A 19,517-nucleotide genomic window follows, 5' to 3' on the forward strand; every position below is an offset into this window, starting at 1 on the left:
ATAATCTCACGTGCTCTACTATGCGGGTTTAGGTAAAAAAAAGTACACAGATTCCATTTTGACTTGTTATTTTAAAACAGTACATCATTAAAGAAAAAAAAATAATCATATTTTGACGCAGGTTTTGTCACAGACGTTTATTGTTTAAGATTTGGGTGAGCTGGGTGTTTGTGGCCCTGAGATATCTTGGTCCATGGTGGCGATTAATAACTCACAGAACATGGCCCTGACCATTCAATTAGAATCACGGACGAACAAAGTTTAAGATTCTGTTTTACCAATTTGCCGCAGAGTGAACTGGGTTTTAATCCCAAATTCTACATTCTCAAGCAATCAGCATAAAAAGACAGCAGCACAAAACTTTTAAAAACAAATCCCGTCAATAGAATAGAGGTTATTTTTATTTTTTAAACAAACTCTTGTAGAGACGACTGCAGTGAGTCAACACGCTGGATAAACCTTCTTCGAGTTCAATGATGGTGCACACAGTAAGAAGTCTTACAACTCCAGGTTAAAGTCCAACAGGTTTGTTTGGAATCACTAGCTTTCGGAGCGCTGCTCCTTCCTCAGGTGAGTGAAGAGGCAGGTTACACAAACACATATGGACAAATTCAATAATGCAAGATGATACTTTGAATGTGAGTCTTTGCACGTAATAAGTCTTTACAGGTCCAGCTGGAGAGAGATAATCACAGGTTAAAGAGGTGTGAATTGTCTCAAGCCAGGACAGTTGGTAGGATTTCGCAAGCCCAGACCAGATGGTGGGGAGTGAATGTAGTGAGACATGAACCCAAGGTCCTGGTTGAGGCCATACTCATGCGTGTAGAAGTTAGCTATTTGTTTCTGCTCGGCCATTCGGTGTTCAAAGTATCATCTTGCATCATTGGCTTTGTCCATGTATGTTTTTGTGTGACCTACCTCTTCACTCACCTAACAAAGGAGCAACGCTCCGAAAGCTAGTGATTCCAAACAAACCTGTTGGACTTTAACCTGGTGTTGTAAGGCTTCGTACTGTGCCCACCCCAGTCCAATGCCGGCATCTCCACAATAATGGTGGAGTTGGCAGGCTATTTTTTATTAACTTCAACTATCACCCACTTTACACAATTGTACGCAGCGAAGATCTACTCCAGTCTGCATGTGTATCTCTCGGTTCTCCACTCCAGTTACGTGTTAACCAAACTTAAACTAATGAGTTATTGCATTTGTTAAAAGAGCAGGCATAAAAATGTTCAATGAACTGGTTAAAGGACTGGATCAATAAATATCGTCAATAGCAATTTCTGGCCTAAAGTTTTAGTTTCACAAGAGATGGTCAGTCATAGAATCATACAGCGCTAAGGGAGGCCATTCGGCCCATCGCGCCTGGATGGGCCCTTTGAAGGAGTTACCCAATTAGTCCCACTCCCCAGCTAATTCTCAGTGATTCGCAGCCTGGACGCGGGTCTATGAACGAGAGATTTCCTCTGACCCAACATGGTTTTACTGTAAATGCAGCAAGGGCCAGAACTGCTTTTTCCCGATATTAAAAAAATTGCATAAGAAATTGTAACAGGTTTTTTTTGGGGGGTGGGGGGGCTGTTGTTGGAGGGAGATTGAGTGCACCACCCAGAACGCTTTTGAAAACGCCACATTATATTTTGCATCAGTCTGGAGTTATACTGCAACCAGTGCAAACTTGCATCAATGCCTAACTGAAAGCGCTGTGGATTGATGTGGCGAGTACAACTGTGCCCTAGAGAAACACTCAACTATCAATTACTCGGGGGAGTTGGAGAGTTGACTAAAGCAGGTTCGGAAACAGGACCCGGCAAGAGGTTACGGTGTTTTCTTGATGTGCAGGGTGTAATATGCCCAGGGTTCCGGCACGTACATGACTCCAGGGTACTTTTTCCGGAGAATTTTGTCGTTCCACAAGAAAGCCACCCAAGCAGAGATCAGGACCAGTGCAATGCAGAAGGAGTAGAATAGGAATAGACCGTTACTATCCATCACCAGCCCTTTGCGTTTCTTGTGCATTACTGTCGCCATCATGGCAAAGGCAGTAAAGATATAGAGGACAAAGATCTGACCTTCAGTCACCAAATACCTGGAAGGAAAGAAACGGTGTGAAAGGGGTATGCAATCCAGTTCTTCAAAAAAATCTGACCAATAATCTCTATCCCACAGTGGGGAGGTGGTGGCGTAGTGGTATTGTCACTGGACTAGTTAACCAGGGACCCAGAGTAATGCTCTGGGGACCCAGGTTCAAATCCGCCCACCGCAGATGGTGAAATTTGAACTCGATAAAAATCTGGAATTAAAAGTCTAATGATGACCATGAAACCATTGCTGTTTGTCGTAAAAATAAAAAAAAAACATCTGGTTCACTAATGTCCTTTAGGGAAGGAAATCTGCCGTCCTTACCTGGTCTGACCTACATGTGACTCCAGACCCACAGCAATGAGGTTGACTCTCAACTTCCCCTCAAGGTCAATTAGTGATGGGCCCAGCCAGCAATGCCCACTTCCCACGAATGAATTTTTAAAAAAACTCCCCTTTTGTTAACCCTTCAACTCCTGAAGGTGACAGCTTAGATTAGAGTGTGGTTTACATTCATTTGCAATATTAGGACAGGTGGGCAAACTAGTAAAAGGCAAATTTAAAATGGATACCAGAAAGGAGCGCTAAACGGATGTTAGCGAGTTGACAGCCCATTTTACATCTGTCCTGAGAGCATCGATGGAAATAATTCCAATCCTAATAAAAGGAGTGATCAACACATGCCCCTGGAGTCAGTTAAGGACCAACTGGGTGCTGAAACGAGGTGACGCAAGATCTTTCGATGGAATTAAGATGGGCTGAATGGATCTTCCTCACCCATCATTATCTTGCGACGTCACTGGCAGTATTCAGCCAGATGACCATTCTGTTAGCCTGGCCGGCTGTTTGGCCAAGGGGTTGTCACACCTTGTCCGGCCTGAGGCTTACCTTCCTGCAGTCACCGTGCAATCAGCAGGAATGGTGGCTGATGTTTCTGCTACACTTCCATTTTCAGGACCCGGGTGCCACTGGCAAGGTCAAGGTTCAATGCTCGTCCCCAGATGTCCCGAGAAGATGGTGGTGAGCCACGTCCTCGGGGAACAGAGTTGTGGGTTAGTACAGGCGTGCGGCTTGTAAGGTATGTCAGCGGATAATTAAAATGTGAGGCAGGAGTCAAGTGGTGGCCAGACTGGGAAAGGATAGTGGGTTTGCTGTTGGTTTGAACTACTTGTGTTTTCTTTTCAAACTCACAAACTGACAGCTTTGTGGTCGCTGTTTAATAAAGTGACTTTTATTTCTAGATTTTTTTAAAAACTGAATTTCGTGGAATCATAGAATTTACAGTGCAGAAGGAGGCAATTCGGCCCATCGGGTCTACACCAGCCCTTGGAAAGAGCATCCTACTTAAGCCCACACCACCCACCCTATCCCCGTAACCCATCAACCCTGCCTAACCTTTTTTGGACACTAAGGGCAATTTAGCACGGCCAATCCACCTAGCCTGCAAATCTTTGGACTGTGGGAGGAAACCGGAGCACCCGGAGGAAACCCACATAGACACGGGGAGAACGTGCAGACTCCGCACAGACAGTGACCCAAGCTGGGAATCGAACCTGGGACCCTGCAGCTGTGAAGCAACTGTGCTAACCGCTGTGCTGCCGAACGGGTGAGTTATGAACTCGCATTCTCTGGATTGTCACCTGGTTGACGAGACCAGCGCCATAACCACTACACAATTGTACTTGCACCCCAGAATTAATCAAGTTATATTTAGGGGAGAAGAAAGACTTGCATTTAGTTATTAATTTAGAGTGCCCAATTCCTTTTTTTCACCTAATTGAGGGGCAGTTTAGCGTGGCCAATCCACCTACCCTGCACATCTTTGGGTTGTGGAAGTGAGACCCACGCAGACACGGGGAGAATGTGCAAACTCCACACGGACAGTGGCCAAGGGCCGGGATCGAACCTGGGACCTCGGCGCCGTGAGGCAGCAGGGCTAACCACTGTCCCACCCAAGACTTGCATTTATATAGCACCATTCCAAATCACAACAATTTCAAAATGCATTACAGCCAGTGATGTGCTTTTGCAGTATAGTCACTGTTGTACCATTGGAAAGGCGGCAGTCGTTCCCACAAATCGCAGTGTGATAATGGCCAAATAGTCTGTTCTTTTGTGGTGTTGATTGAACGGTAAATATTGGGCAGGACACCAGGGAGAACTCGCCTGCCCCTCTTCAAAATAGTGCCGCTGAATCTTTCACACCCACCCCAGCGGACAGGTGGAGCATTAGATCAATGGCTCATTCAAAAAGATGGCACCGCTAACAATGCAGCACTGCCTCGGTACTGCACTGGAGCGCCAGTCTGGATTAGTGTGCTCGAGCCCTGGAATGGGATTTGAAGCTGGGACTTTTTCTTCTGGACTCCAAGGCTCAAGTGCAACCGACTGAGCCCCAACCGATACTAAAACGCACAACTAAAGAAAGCCGTGGCTGTCCTTTGCTAAATATTTGCTCATCTCTTACCAGTAGTACAAGCTACTTGGGCCTAGGAGCAGCCACGCTGATAGGGGCATTCTGCTGTCCTTGCTACTGCGAGTGAAGCAGCCGGTGAAATACAGGCTGATAATGATGAAGAAAGGAACATACCTGGAGCACAAAAATCAACACAACGCAGCTATTAGTCAAACAGTCCTCATGCTGCAGTGACCAAAGTAACAGTCGTACTGCAGCCTCACAAATAGACTTTTTATACAAGCATGTACACACGCAACGGTTAATCAGGGAACGAGAAAAGGTACAAGGTTCTTTGCAACATCGAGCTGCCTCTTGCGTTGGTTTCTAAGTGACATAGAAATGTCATGGCTGGGAGCAGGTTTCCACACAAGCCAGGGGGCGGGATTATCCGTTGCCCGACGCCGATTCCGTAATCGCCGATCGGGCGGAGAACCCCTGTTTACGACCGAATCGGGGGAGGCGCCTGTTTTTGGATGCTCCACCCCCCCCCCCCCCCCCTACAAAATGGCTTCATCGAGGAGTCCGCCGCACACCCTTGGGACGGCCTCAGGAAGTTACCTGAAGGTCCTCTCCCCGATGCTCCGCTCCCGATGGGGCGAGTTCATGATGGCATGGTTCACTCGTGCTCTCAGTTTTCGTGAACCCGGCGTGGCGGCTGCGGACTGTGTCCAGCACCACCACAGTCGGGGGGGGGGGGGGGGGGGGGGAGCCGTGCTGCTGACCAGGGGGGCTTTGGCGAGGGCCGGTGTGGGGGGGTGGCCTGGGGGTGGCAAGGGAGTGTCCAGGAGGCAGTATCTGGCAGAACGGGTCGGCGCGTGGCCAGCACCATGTTGTACGGCTCGACCGCTGCAGGTCTTCGCCGTGCACATGCGCGGCCACGGACCCGGCAATACTCCGGCTGTTTATTTCATGTAAGGCCCATGCGTGTTACGTGGCGCGGCTGCTAGTCCCTCACCGGTCGCAGGGTCGGTGCTGGGGTCTTGCCGACTTTTTCGGCACAGAACTACACACTTCCTTCGGCCATAGCTCAAAATCGGAGAATCCAGGTTATTTAAACGTGGGTTGCAGAGTGTGATGGGTGATCCAATCCTCACACATATGCGAACACACACACACATATATATGTCACACTCACATTCTACAAAGATGCACACAAACATTCACACACTCACATACATATTCACAGACACACATTTCAGTGGCAATTAAGAGTAAATACTTGTCTTTTATCCCCCTCTCAGTTCAGGAGCTTTGAGATCAATGGGATTGTGGTGATACACCACTGTACTTCCCTAGTATTGTACATAGTTATATAATAGTTGTGTGTAACGTGGCTCTGTAATCCTGTGTATTGTACTGTAGCTCTGTAGAGGTTCGGTCACCTGTAAGTAACGCATCAGGGATCAACCTACTTAGCACAGACCGACGTCAAAGGGGAGCCCTTTCCGCTCCCCTCCCCCCCCCCCCCCCAGTCTCGTAATAGGAATGCTGCAGTTTCCTAGTGTCACCCTCTCATCTGAACTGCAGTGGCGAATGTATCAATCTTGTTATTTGGAAGAGAAAAGGTAGTTTAGTCGAACAAAATAATGGTTGAGCAAAGTGTTTGGTAGTTTGCCCGTTACACACTTTTCCACAGAAGAACTTGACTCAACACCAATGCCAATAAGAATGCGAGGCTGTGCTTGCTGGAGTTGTGCCATCATTACTGAGCAAGCCTCAAATAAAACAATAAAACCCACATAGAGATTTCACAGGAAGAGCCACCGGTGATCCGAGAAATAGGCAATATAGAGAACACCATCCTACACCCCTAGGTCTGTGCACAGTCACCTCGCTGACCACGGCAATGTAAGATACATCCTTTCACAGAGTAACTGGATCCCTGAGAAAGAGTGGGTGCGAGGAGGGGAGAGTGTTAAGGAGCAAGAGACCGAGCTCAGTGGAGGGTGAAGAGGACGGAGAGCCAGCTCTTATGTTTAAATGAATGTTCCGCTCGATATGTTAAGCCTAAGTTTCATACTGTCATCAAAAGTTAATGAATCTACATAAACGCTGCTCCATTCAACTTCTGCAGCAATGCGGCATTGAAACAAGATATGGGACATTTTGGCAATACCTCCTTCCAGATGGATACATTGCTGTACGGCGCCGTAGCCCTTCCCATACTGTTCTGCTGGGAATGTAGAATTAGCGGGTGTACTTCTAGGTTCAAAACCTAGAGCGGGAATCCTGACACAATCTTACACAGAGAATTGGCTAGGTAATTCTGTCCCAGGAGCTGCTTTATTTTTCAACCCCTCCGCCCCCCCCCCCCCCCCCCAAACAACCTTTCCCCAGTTACAGGCAGCCGACTAGCATCCCGACAGGAATCGAACACCCCACGAGACCAGATGGCCATTCATCATGTGTGAACTGAGACATTTGAGCAACCGGTAAGGCAACCACACTCCCAAAGGTCCACGTGCCCAGGTGCCAGCGGTGGAGGAACTCCACCCAGCACCCGTTCCCTGACCCATAGACATAACTGCTGCCCTGGCGGTGAGCAACTGGCAAGACAAGACTGGGCATATTCAGGCGGGACCTGCCTCGGTTATGCGGTTCAGAACCACAACCTTCAGCCACTGACCATCAGGTCGATCTCTGGCTGTCTTTTGTACCAGCGATGGATGGTCAGAGTTATTTATCTCTTTCGTTAGCTTGCTTACCACATCAAGTGACCCAAGGATTCGTCGTAGTAATACAGCAGCTCAAAAGAGTCAATCTGTGGGTTTAACAAGAGAAATCGTAACTTCGAAACTATCCAGACCTGTGTGAATGTTGTGCTCAGAGCAGGCGGAGCGGTGCTAGAGAATGGAACGTTTGCCAGTTCGAGCGTTCAGCCCCACGCATCAGAGTTGCAAAGCAAATTGATCGGGTGAACAGTGAGCTCCCACTTTCCCTGACCCTGTACCTGTGTCAGGACACCGGCTCCAACCCACCTCCTGAGCCTTCCTGGAATGAGATTACTGGACTGGCCAAACGCCAATTAAGGGGAGGCGGTTGTGTCGTGGTATTGTCACTGGATTAGTAATCTAGCGAAACATGGAAATGTTCTGGGGGACCTGGGGTTTGAATACCACCATAGCAGATGATGACATTTGAATTCAATTACATTTAAAAAAAAATGTTTTCCAATTAAGGTGCAATTTGTATAATAATAATAATCTTTATTGTCACAAGTAGGCTTACATTAACAATGCAATGAATTTTCCGTGAAAATCCCCTAGTCACCACATTCCGGCGCCTGTTCGGGTACACGGAGAGAGAATTCAGAATGTCCAATTTACCTGACAGCACATCTTTCGGGACTTGTGGGAGGAAACCGGAGCACCCGGAGGAAACCCACGCACACACGGGGAGAACGTGCAGACTCCGCACAGACAGTGACCCAAGCCGGGAATCGAACCTGGGACCCTGGAGCTGTGAAGCACCTGTGCTAACCACTGTGCTGCCCATTTAGCTTGGCAATCCACCTACTCTGCACATCTTTGGGTCGTGGAGGTGAGAGCCATGCATACATGGGAAGCGAATTCAATAAAAATGACCATGAGTCCATTGCCAATTGTTGTAAAAACCCATCTCATGAATGTCCTTTAGGGAAGGAAATCTGCCATCCTTACCTGGTCTGACCTACATGTGACTTCAGCCCCACAGCAATGTGGTTGGTTTGCTCTTAAAATGCCCTCTGAAAAAAATGAGTCAGCAAGTCACTCAGTTCAAGGGCAGGAAATGCAGGCCCACATCCCGTGAAAGAATAATTTTTTTTAAAAAGGACAGTTTTGTGCTGACAGCATCACACCTTTCAGAACTGGACAGAGGCCTCCAAATTCAATTTCATACCGGAAAATCTTACATAGTTCTGGGAAAAGTTTGACCACCTGAAAGGTGAACTGTCTCTCTCTCCCCACAGATGCTCCCTGACCCAAGTGTTTCCAGCACTTTCCATGTTTATTTAATTGTAGATGCCTCACAGTCACAGTCGGAAGATATTTTCAGTTTAGTGTGGATTTGAACAATAACTTGCATTTATATACCCTCATTGACATGGTAGAATGAGTGGGGAGGGAAAGGGGGGAGGAAAAGAAGGGGAGGAGGGGTCCAGAGTCGAGACCGTGGCAGCTGTTGGCATGTCCACCAGAGGTGCAGTGATTAAAATGGCGGAACCATTCCAATGGGGGATGTGGAAGATGTGCGAAGTCAAACTCACTGCAGCACCTTTGACCAAGCTGAGCTTGCACAGGTTTAAATCTGACTGAAGCGCTTTTCTTACCAATGTTTGTGGCTTCAAGTCCTTCATAATCGGGTTTTCCCGCACGGACAGGTGGAGCTGGTACCCACTTAAAATCAGACGATGATTCACTGAATCGCCAACGAGGTGAATGCTGGCTCCCATAACAAACGTTATTATACAGATGTACACTGCGGAGATCGGGAGAGTCTTGGGAGAACGTTCAATAAGCTGCAGAAGGTATGAAAGGGTGAGTGAAATATCCTGAAATAAGTGCTGTTGAGAGCTTGACAAGTTTTCTTCTCCAATTCTGGTCGTCTGTGACATGTGTCCATACATTTGTCCAATTTTGCTTCTATTTTCACACTTTCTCCCTTTTCAGAAGGAACATAGAATCATAGAATTTACAGGGCAGAAGGAGGCCATTTGGCCCAATGAGTCTGCACCAGCCCTTGGAAAGAGCACCCTACATAAGCCCAAGCCACCCTACTTAACCTTTTTTGGACACCAATGGGCAAATTTATCATGGCCAATCCACCTAACCTGCACATCTTTGGAATGTGGGAGGAAACCGGAGCACCCGGAGGAAACCCACGCAGACACGGGGAGAACGTGCAAATTCCGTACAGGCAGTTACCCGAGGCCGAAATTGAACCCGGGTCCCGGGAGCGGTGAGGCAGCAGTGCTAACCACTGTGCCACTATGCCACCCCTATGGTTGCAAAGACCCTGGGATACTGGGTAAGCCTGGATTGTAAGCATCAGCAAACTATTCAAGCATATACGACAACACAGGCTGGCCCCATCCTGGCCTCACCCAACAACCATGACCTTTTCAAGCAGGATTCATTGGAAAGAAATCAGCATTTGGCTGTACCAATTCTCCACCCTCCCCTGCCCCAACAAGTTACAGCATCTCCACTGCTAAACCCCGAATGAAAATCCAACTCAGCAAGGGTTGCAAATCAAAGTCGGAACCTTTGTGTTCCCCAGACTCAGATCCAGAACCATGTTCAGTCACGTAGCCATCAGAAAAGGGGCAATGGATTCACCGACAGGACACTTATTTTCTCCAATCACAACATCTAAAATAGTCAACAGCAAAGACGTTACCTTCAGTAGGAGGAAAGGTGTGATGATGTTATAGGCCATGTGAAAATAATCACCAACACTCAGTTTATTCAATGGAAACCATTCTACTGGAAAGATGATCTACAATGAAGCACAACAGACCCTGGTCAGTTTTTCTTTTAAAATGGGAAAAAAAACAGATCTAGTATAAATTATCTTCCCAATCTCCCTCTCTCCTAATGAGTTACCTAGTATACCTCAGGTAGTTTGATGAAGAATCCATTTTCCATGTATACAACCAGACAGAGTGTATTGGACCAGGAAGCGATAAGGAAATATCACAACCCAATGTCCTCAGAATTCACTTTCCACATAGATTACACTGGAGGTCGAGCACAGAAACGGGCCATTTACCCGAACTCTTCCATGTTGGTTTTTCCCCTCCCTCCACACGAGCCTGTCATCTCAACCCGTCAGCATATCCTTCTATCTCTTTCCCCAACGTGTGTTTATCCAGATTCCTCGACACTATTTATCTCAACTACTTTTTTTTGTCTGAGGTAGTGAGTTCCACATTTTCACCACTCTCTCTGGGTAAAGAGGTTCCTCCTGAATGCCCTCTTGGACGTATTAGTGACTCGCTCATATTGACGGCTCAAAGTTCTGGCCGCCCCCACACAAGTGTAAAAACCTTTTCTCCGTCGACCCAATCAAACTCCTTCAATAATTTTAAGGTCCCCCATCTGGTCACCCCCCCTGCCTTCTCTTTGCTCGAGGAAAGAGCCTCAGCTTGGGGTCTCCGAATAGCGATTGGGCGAGTGAGCCCTGGTCCCGTTTGGTCAATATCATTTGTTGGTTCATGACTCACCATTGCAATAGGACGCCCAAAATCCAGGATCCAGTTTTGCACGGTGAAATAAAACCAAAGATCCAGGTGAAACTGAGGTTTTTTATCTGGGTTCTCCGGCTCACTTCCTACATTCCTATGGAATAAGAGGACACAGCATCATAATTGGAGCTGAACACATCCTTTGAAAACCTGCCCTCTGCTTGTTCTATTGAAACATGACGAGACACACCACAGCCAAACCTCCTGGGATTCCATCACTTGTGTCTAACTCCAGTAAAATCTCACCTGCAGCAATGTGAGGTGATATATTTTAGGGATAAGGAACAATAAGAGGATATAAAAGAAAAAAAAAACTTTTTTTAAAAAAAAGGTGTGGCGGTGTTTACTTTGGTTTGTCCAGTAACGCACTCACCCAATGAGTTCAAAGGTTCTAACCCCACATTTTCCACTCCATTCTAATTCTCTTCCTGCACCCAGTGATGCACTAAGGCAGACTTTTGTCTGTTTCCATAGCTAGTGTGGTAGTCACCACTGATTGTATAATAGTTGTTATTAGAGGTAATACGGTAAGACTCCTGTACTACAGGTACGGGGGTAGATCCCTGCCTGGGCAGAGTATAAATGTGTGTGCACACCGAGCTGCTCCCATTCTGGTAGCAGTTGCAGGAGGCCACACATCTCTGCTTAATAAAGCCTTGATTACTCCCTACTCTCGTCTCGTCGCAATTGATAGCAATACCTGGAACAGGTCGCTAGTCTGTTGCTCGGAGCTTAGAGCTTGTGGAGTGCCACTCCACATCAAATGTGGCTGACCATTGGTCTCTCGTTCTTACCGCCAACTATTGGTGTGTTTTGAAGGTTGACACACTCAACCCGTTTGACGCCCCCCCCCCCCCCCCCCCCCCCGGCCGATCTTTGACCTGCGGACAATCTAGGTTGAAGCTTCAGAGTTCAGACTTTTGGATGCGATATTAAGCTGAAGAAAGGTGGGGGCTAAGGGGTGGTTAGCAGCAACCCTATTTGGGCAGAGGGTTACTAGGGTATGAACTGCCCAGTAACTAATAGAATCTGCAACACTTTTCAAAAGGAAAGTTGATCTTTATTGAGAAATAAAAAACTTTTAAGCTATTTGGACAAAAGCAGGGGGAATTAGCCTCATGCTAATAAATTGTAACAACTCTCTGGCCAAAGGCTTTGGTGAATGTAAGGGGATGTGGAGTTTGATGTCAAAATAGATGATAGATGTGTTCTAGGCTTCAGATGAATCCAATGCCCATTTGTATCATGTATAATGCAGCTTAATCCTTTAGTGTTTAGCTTTGTTAACCTGGTCCTCGAGTATGGTGACCAGACAGCTCCACGCACTTTTTCTGATGTTTATAGTTTGGAGTGCAATTTCAGGTGCTGATACCTACATCAATCAGCTGCCTACTGATCCACAGGGACCAGGGCCTTCCCCTTCCCATCCCTGGGTCACATCGGGTTAGTTAATCTCAGCCAGGACAGAAATAAACACGTTCTGGAAGTAGACGCGAGTGTACAGGTTGGGATGGAGCAGGATTGAGATCAATTGTACTGATTACGAACTCTCAATGACAGAGTCAGAGGGGATTGTGGGTAGGGGGGGCGGGGGTCAATCCCCCATTCATTTTGGGGTCAGCCAGTGCGGAATATCGCCTCTGTCTAGGGGATTACCTCCATGTTGCTCCGAGGATTCTCTTTGGTCTCCCAAGCTTTGATTGGCAAATCTGTCTGGTTCCCGGCTCAGTTTATGGACAATGTGTCTCGGCAATTCCCCAGAGCCCCTTTCCTGCGAAATTGGCTGAATCTTAACCCATGCCCCCCCACCTCCTTGGGTTTTCCAAACCAGCTGCAGCACTGGCGGAATTCACCGTCTAGGTTCAGAGGTGGCCAAAATGCCCCACGGGTCGGTAGAGCTGTTCCTCAACAGCATTTGAGGAGGTGAAGGGGGGAGAAATTAGAGCCAATAATTCTAGTGCCTTTGCCACAGACGTCTATTTTCAGTAATAAACACACAGGGGTAAGAATCGGTCTCCTCCATTTTTGTAGTCACATGACACAATCACATCACCACTGCTTACATCATAAAGGTTAACTCATTACCATTCCTGTCACATTTACTGACCCTGGGCATCCACTGTAAGTTGCATTTAAGTTTTTAAATCTCTCAATAAGCTGTACTTGAGTTACAAATAATAATTTCTGAGCATCATCCATTTGTTAGAGACTTGTTGCCCGATTCTGGGGTTTAGGAATCACTGCATTCTAAACACTTCCATTCCCCAGTGGCCAATGAGCATATGAGATTGGAGCAGATGTAGGCCATTCGGCCCCTCCAACCTGCTCCGCCATTCAATAAGATCATGGCCGATCTGTTTATGTTTCCAGTTCCGCATTCCCATCTAACCCTGACCCTTGCCTAACAAGAGTCTATCTATCTCTCCCTTAAAAATATTCAGTGACCCGGCCTCCACTGCCTTCTGAGGCAGACGGTTCCAAAGTCACACAACCCTCAGGAAGAAATTCTCCACATTTCTGTCTTATAAAGGGCTACTACTAATTTTACAATAGTGTCCCTGCTAGTGACTCACCCATAGGAGGAAACATCCTTTCCACGTCCACTTTGTCAAAAGCCCTCATCATCTTATTAACCTCAATCAAGTTGCCCCTCACTCTTCTGGACTCCAGTGGTAACAAGCCCAGCCTTGCCAACCTGTCCTCATAAGACAACCCGCTCATTCCATGTGTCAATCTAGTAAACGCTCCTTTGAACTGCTTCCAATGCATTTACATCCTTCCTCAAATAAGGAGACCAAAATTGTACACACCGTTCAATTCATCTCATTATAAAGCAAAGCATTCTATTAACCTCCTTAATTACTTGCTGTACCTGCATACTAACCTTTTGTGATTCATGAACCAGAAAACCTAGATCCCTCTGCACCTTGGAATTCTGCAGTCACTCCCTGTTTAAGTACCATTTTCTTTCATTCTTCCTGCCAAAGTGCACAACTTCACATTTTCCCATGTTGTACTCCAAGCAAATATCCTCTGAACCACCTCCAACCCAATTTGCATCCTTCCTTTAAATAAGGAGACCAAAACTGCACAGTCGAGATGTGGTCTCATCGATGTCCTAAGACAACGTCTAAGGGATGAGGGAATAAACCCTCTGTGGATGGATCGATGTCGGTGATTTCGCCATACTCAGCAGGGTCAACGGGAGTGATGAGGAACCTTATTCTCGAACCGCTGCAGTCCCTGTGGTGCAGGTACACCCACAGTGCTGTTAGGGAGCGGGGGGAGGGTCGCAGGGTTTCAATCCTCCGACAATGAAGAAACGTCGATATATTTTCAAATCAGGAATGGTGCGTGATTTCAGAGGTGATAGCATTCATTTGGATCTGCCCAGTTGAGAGGTGCTGTGCGAGCGGCCTTGACATGTTGCTGTAATGTATCCTGTAGATTGAACACTCTGTAACACTGCGCAGGGAGTGGATACTAATGGTTGCCTATCAGGTGGACTGATTTGTCTTGAATGGTATCTACATTGAATAGTTTGAAATATTTTTACAATGTTTGCAGCACAGTGGATGTAAAATGAGCTACAGGTCTGTGACAGAAATAACTATAATCTGTTCTTGCAGGAAACATTTGTTAGCGAAAAAGGCTTAGTTTGCTCTCTCAAAAGAGCAGGCGACACTACTTTGAAGAAGAGCAAGGGAGTTCTCCCTGGTGCCCTGGCCAATATTTATCCCTCAATCCACATGACTTTAAAAAAACGTTTGCACATGTCTCCACTTACTGCCTGCACAAGCTTCAAGTGTACTTCAATGGTTATAAGTCTTCTTGGGACATATTGGGGTTGAGAAAGGTGCCACAGAAATGGAAATCTTTCTTTGAGCGGAGGAGGTGGTCCAGATGCAGAATGTGGAGATTGAACATCCAGTTCACCTTTCAAAGAGTCCACTTGCTGCATCCACCAGCATGTTGACCAAGTCAGCAGTAAAGAATTGAAAAAGGGAGCCAGTGCATTGCTTAACCCAAAAAGTTTGTCTTCTCCAGTAGGAAACTAGAACTCTTAGGGGATTGCATGCTTAAAAGAAGGCGTAATTAACAAGCAAGTTAATTTAAGTGCAATATTCAACCCAAACTACATAAGCTGATCATTTCAAAACAATCATATTGTTCTTTATTTTTTTTGTTTCTGATCATCGAATCACATCACCAGAGGAGCCCATTCACTCCACTGGATCTGAGCGAGCTCTTTGAGAGAGCTTCCAATTAGTCTCACTCCCCCACAAGTATTTATCCAATGTACATTTGGAAGTTGATTAGATCTGCTTCAACCACCTCTTCGGACAACAAATTCCAGCTCAAAATAACTCAAATTTTTTTTTTTTTTTTTTTAAAAAGCCCAATCACCTTATATCTCTGGTTCCCACTGTCCTACCAGTGGAAATAGTTTTTCCTTATTTACTCTATCATAAAAATAATAATCTTTATTGTCAAAAGTAGGCTTACATTAACACTGCAATGAAGTTACAGTGCAAATACCCTAGTCGCCACATTCCGGCGCCTGTTCGGGTACACAGAGGGAGAATTCAGAATGTCCAAATTATCTAATAACACGTCTTTCGGGGAGGAAACCGGAGCACCCGGGGGAAACCTACACAGACATGGGGAGAACGTGCAGACTCCGCACAGACAGTGACGCAAGCCGGGAATTGAACCGGGAACCCTGGTGCTGTGAAGCCATAGTGCTAACCACTGTGCTATCGTGCTGCACTTCATAGTTTTGATCACCTCCATTTCAAACTTAGGAGGAGGGCAACATACATACAATTAAATACTAATGTTGTGAATCTAGAAGTCAGCCAGGCAAGGACAGGAAACAGGCATTGTTCGGTTTCAGGGGTGGTTACAATATGTATTCTCCTGTAAGTGGATCTTGCATTCCCGATGAACAGGAGGGTGTCCTTATGGAGATCTACGTAATGAGACACAGGTGTCACAGGAGAGAAGTCTTGCCATAATACACTGGCTTATGGAATATATCACATGCTGCATTGTGTAGGGGTAAGAATGTACATTTTGATTAGACTGTTGCTTGGCTATAAACGAACAAACAAATGTATTTCACACGTTAAGTGGAGAGTATTCTGTACAATCAGTGTAATTAGAAATGTTACTAATCTCTTCAAAATGTTAACGCAATAAAGGTGCTTCTCCTGTGCTAACCGGCAACATACTGGCTACTCACCTTACTTGGCAAAACGCTACTACCAAGCTTAGAGCATTCCCCCGATATCCCAAACCCAAACAACCAACATAAACCTCCCTGAGAGGCTTCTGGCCCCAGAACTGTCCAAGGGACCATGAAGAATTCATTATTTTGGTGTCTGTAGTGAGACTAATGCCCCTTGCTGATTACTTGAGCAGTTAAGGGGCTGTTAAAGCACTTGTAGGGCACAAAATGAACATAGATGCAGGTGGCTAGGTTTCTGCCAGAAAAGCAAATCGGATTATGGTGCGCAAACTTGTCCGATGGAAAACTGATACAATTAACACTTTGATAACAGCTCCAATTGACACAAACAAATAACAAAAGTAGGAAACATCGAACCACGAAAAGACAATAAATCAAGAACATTCACAGGGTGAATGCGGAGAGGATGTTTCCCCTTGTAGGGGAATCTAGAAGTGGGAATCTAGAAGTAGGGAGCATAGTTTCAGAATAAGGGGCCTCCAATTTAGGATGGAGGGATTCTCTCAAAGGGTTTGCGACCTTTGGAATTGTTTTATTGTCACGTGTACCGAGGTACAGTGAAACGTATTCTGCGTACAGTCCAGACAGATTGTTCCAAACATGAAAAAAACATAGGACATACGATAAATGCACAATGTAAATACATAGACACAGGCATCGGGTGAAGCATACAGGAGTGCAGTACTACTCAGTAGAGAATTCTCTACCGCAGAGATCAGTGGAGGCTAGATCATTGATATATTCAAGGTGCAGTTAGACAGATTTTTGATCTACATGGGAATTAAGGGTTACGGAGAGGAAAATGAAGTTAAGGCCACAGTCAAATCAGTCACGATGTTATTAAATGGGGAACCAGGCTTGAGGGGCCAAATGGCCTGCTCCCATTCCAGTTTCATATTTTCCTATGTTGTTACAATGCTGGAAATACATTGAAGGTCTATCAGTATCTGGAAGAGTAAAAGAGTCATTTTCATTCCTTCTCTCTCTCTCTCTCTCTCTCTCTCTCTCGAGGCTGATTGACACTTTGTTTTTCCAGACCGTAGTTATTTTTATTTAATTTTCAGATTTCTGGCATTTTCTGTGATGGTATGCACAGATGAATAGTTGCCAGGCCACTGTCTGACCTCCCTTTTTCAAGGAACAAAATAATAGCCACATGGGTGAGATACTGCAGGAGTGAGTGGAGCTGCAAAGTATGGCAAAATTGGTCTTGGCTGAACGTGCTAAAGGAGAAAATCAATAGCCCTTTGCGCTTTGTCAATCCCCTCCCTGCAATCCATTCATTAACACCCAATCACTGCTTTGAAAGAAGGCTCATTTCAGCCCCAGCATCACAGGAGAAGGGGGTCAGCCAAAAACAGTATTATTCCCGATATCATTATCCCAATTGCTATCAGACTAGGGATTTGCAGATTGCAAAGGTAAATGGAAAAAATTCCCTCCCGACAGATTTGGTGCGATAGCCCAGATGAGAAAGACAGAATTAAATCTCGTTGCAGATGTCCCATCCAGGGAATGTCGAAAGCAGTCCAACTGGAGGCAAAACAAAAAGTTAAAGAGAGACTGATTCTAGTCACGGGGGTAAGGTTTATCCCTGCAGTAAGGGTTAAACAGTGTGGCTCAGCACACTGGTCTCAGAGTCAGCCTCTGGTTCAAGATCCACTCCAGACTTGAACACAAAGTCCAGGCCGACATTCCAGTGCATCACTGAGGGAGGGTTGCATTATCGGTGGTGCGACCTATCTGATGAAACATTTCTGCTCCCCAAGGTGGAGGTGAAAGATCTCCAGGCACTATTCCCCACCCTCCCATCCTGATGTCCTGTCGTACGAGGCGAGACTAAATCGGTTAGGATTATATTCATTGGAGTTTAGAAGAGTGAGGGGGGATCTCATCGAAACTTGCAAAATTCCAACAGGATTAGACAGGGTAGATTCAGAAACAATGTTCCCAATGGATGGGGGAGCCCAGAACTAGGGCTCATAGTTTGAGGAGAAGGGGACTGAGGTGAGGAGACATTTCTTCACCCAGAGAGTGGTGAATCTGTGGAATTCGCTACCAGAGAAAGTAGTTGAGGCCAAAACGTTGTGTGATTTCAAAGAGGAATCAGATCTAGTTCTTGGAGCTAAAGGGATATGGGGGGGGGGGGGGGGGGAGGCAGGATCAGGATATTGAACCTGATGATCAGCCATGATTATAATGAATGGAGGAGCAGACTCAAAGGGCCGAAAGGCCTCCTCCGGCTTCTATTTTCTATGTCCCGGCCAATATTTATCCCTCAAATAGACATCACACACACTCACAAAAAAAAGATTGCTTGGTCATGGTTATCTAATAGTTTATGGGACCACAGGCTCCCGACGTTACAACCACGAGCACCACTTCAAATAACAAAAAAAAAGTGTTCCCACTGGCTGCCAGGCACTTTGGGATTGCTGAGGTTGTGAGGCGCTATATAAATGAAAACCTTCCTGTGCGTTTCCCCCATGTTGGCAGTGCAGTGGGAGGAGTGGGAAGAGCGATATTTCTGGGATAACATCTGAGAATGACTCTTTCTAAAAAAAGGTACAAGCATTTGAATTTGTTGAGTGTTGCTGAGGGAAGAGGGGTTTTGGGGGTCTGTAAGGGGGGGGGGGGGGGGTGCAGATTTCCTGGCTGAGCTCCCGTTGCCTTTAAAAACAAAAGAGAATTAAACAGCACACAGTTCAACATTGAAACCCCCACAGCAGCCAAACCTGGGCAGGAAGAAGGGAGTTTGCAGAGAAGGTTGTTGTCGCTTCCGCATGCTGGGCTCTCTCTCCGCTGGCTGGCTGCTGGTCTGTCCTCTGGCCACAAGCTCCCTTGTCTTGACAAGAGCTTTAATGTCGCTTCGGTCTGTGCTCACCTCCTCCTCCTCCAGCTCCGGTAGAAAGCTCCCTCTCTCCCTCCACAACCTCTGGGCACATCTGCAGCGCCTGTGACTGGGGGCAGACTCTCCCCCTCACCCCCAGCCCTGAGCGGCTCCCACCCCCTTTCTGTCTCACACACACTGCCCTCCCCCTCTCCTGTTTGCAGTTCAGGAAAAGCATCAATAAAACACCCAGCGGCTCTCTCTCAGAGACACACAAACACACAGCCCTCTCCCTGCGCTGCCAGCCGCTCTTTTAAACGCCCCCGAACTCTACACCAACAGCCCCGCTGCCTTGGTGTAGCGCCTCCGCCCCGGAATGAACTTCCCAAGTGACGTCCCAGCCTAATGAGGCTCCCAATCACATAAGGTTGGTTGGGGGAGATTAGGGGCAGACGGTCAAAAGAGGTGGGTATCATGGAGAAGGAGGGACTGTGAAGGGGGGGGGGGGACTCCAGAGCTCAGATAGTTGGAGACACCCTGGCTGGTGGTGGGGCTATTAAATCCCAAGAGGCGGATTGGATCAGGGCTCAGAGAGAGAGGGAAGGGAGGGTAGGGGAGGTTGTGCAAGAGTTCAGGGAGAGGAGGGATTTGAAACCAAGGGTGAGAATTT

General features: G+C 46.7%; 1 protein-coding gene across 1 annotated transcript; it reads right to left on the reverse strand.

Annotated features, from left to right (window-relative positions):
- Positions 1-554: 554 nt before the first annotated feature.
- LOC140387403 (ceroid-lipofuscinosis neuronal protein 6 homolog) lies at positions 555-19,005 on the reverse strand. The gene is made up of 7 exons (XM_072470474.1): positions 18,753-19,005; positions 10,746-10,860; positions 9,920-10,018; positions 8,850-9,038; positions 7,246-7,301; positions 4,550-4,672; positions 555-2,089 (listed from the first exon to the last, which is right to left on the reverse strand). The coding sequence occupies exons 1-7, from the start codon at positions 18,800-18,802 to the stop codon at positions 1,819-1,821; spliced, it is 903 nt and encodes a 300-aa protein (XP_072326575.1). The 5' UTR covers positions 18,803-19,005; the 3' UTR covers positions 555-1,818.
- Between the last annotated feature and the right edge of the window lie 512 nt (positions 19,006-19,517).

The sequence above is a fragment of the Scyliorhinus torazame genome, chromosome 12 (genome assembly GCF_047496885.1).
Source record: "Scyliorhinus torazame isolate Kashiwa2021f chromosome 12, sScyTor2.1, whole genome shotgun sequence".
In the NCBI taxonomy this organism is placed as follows: domain Eukaryota; kingdom Metazoa; phylum Chordata; class Chondrichthyes; order Carcharhiniformes; family Scyliorhinidae; genus Scyliorhinus; species Scyliorhinus torazame.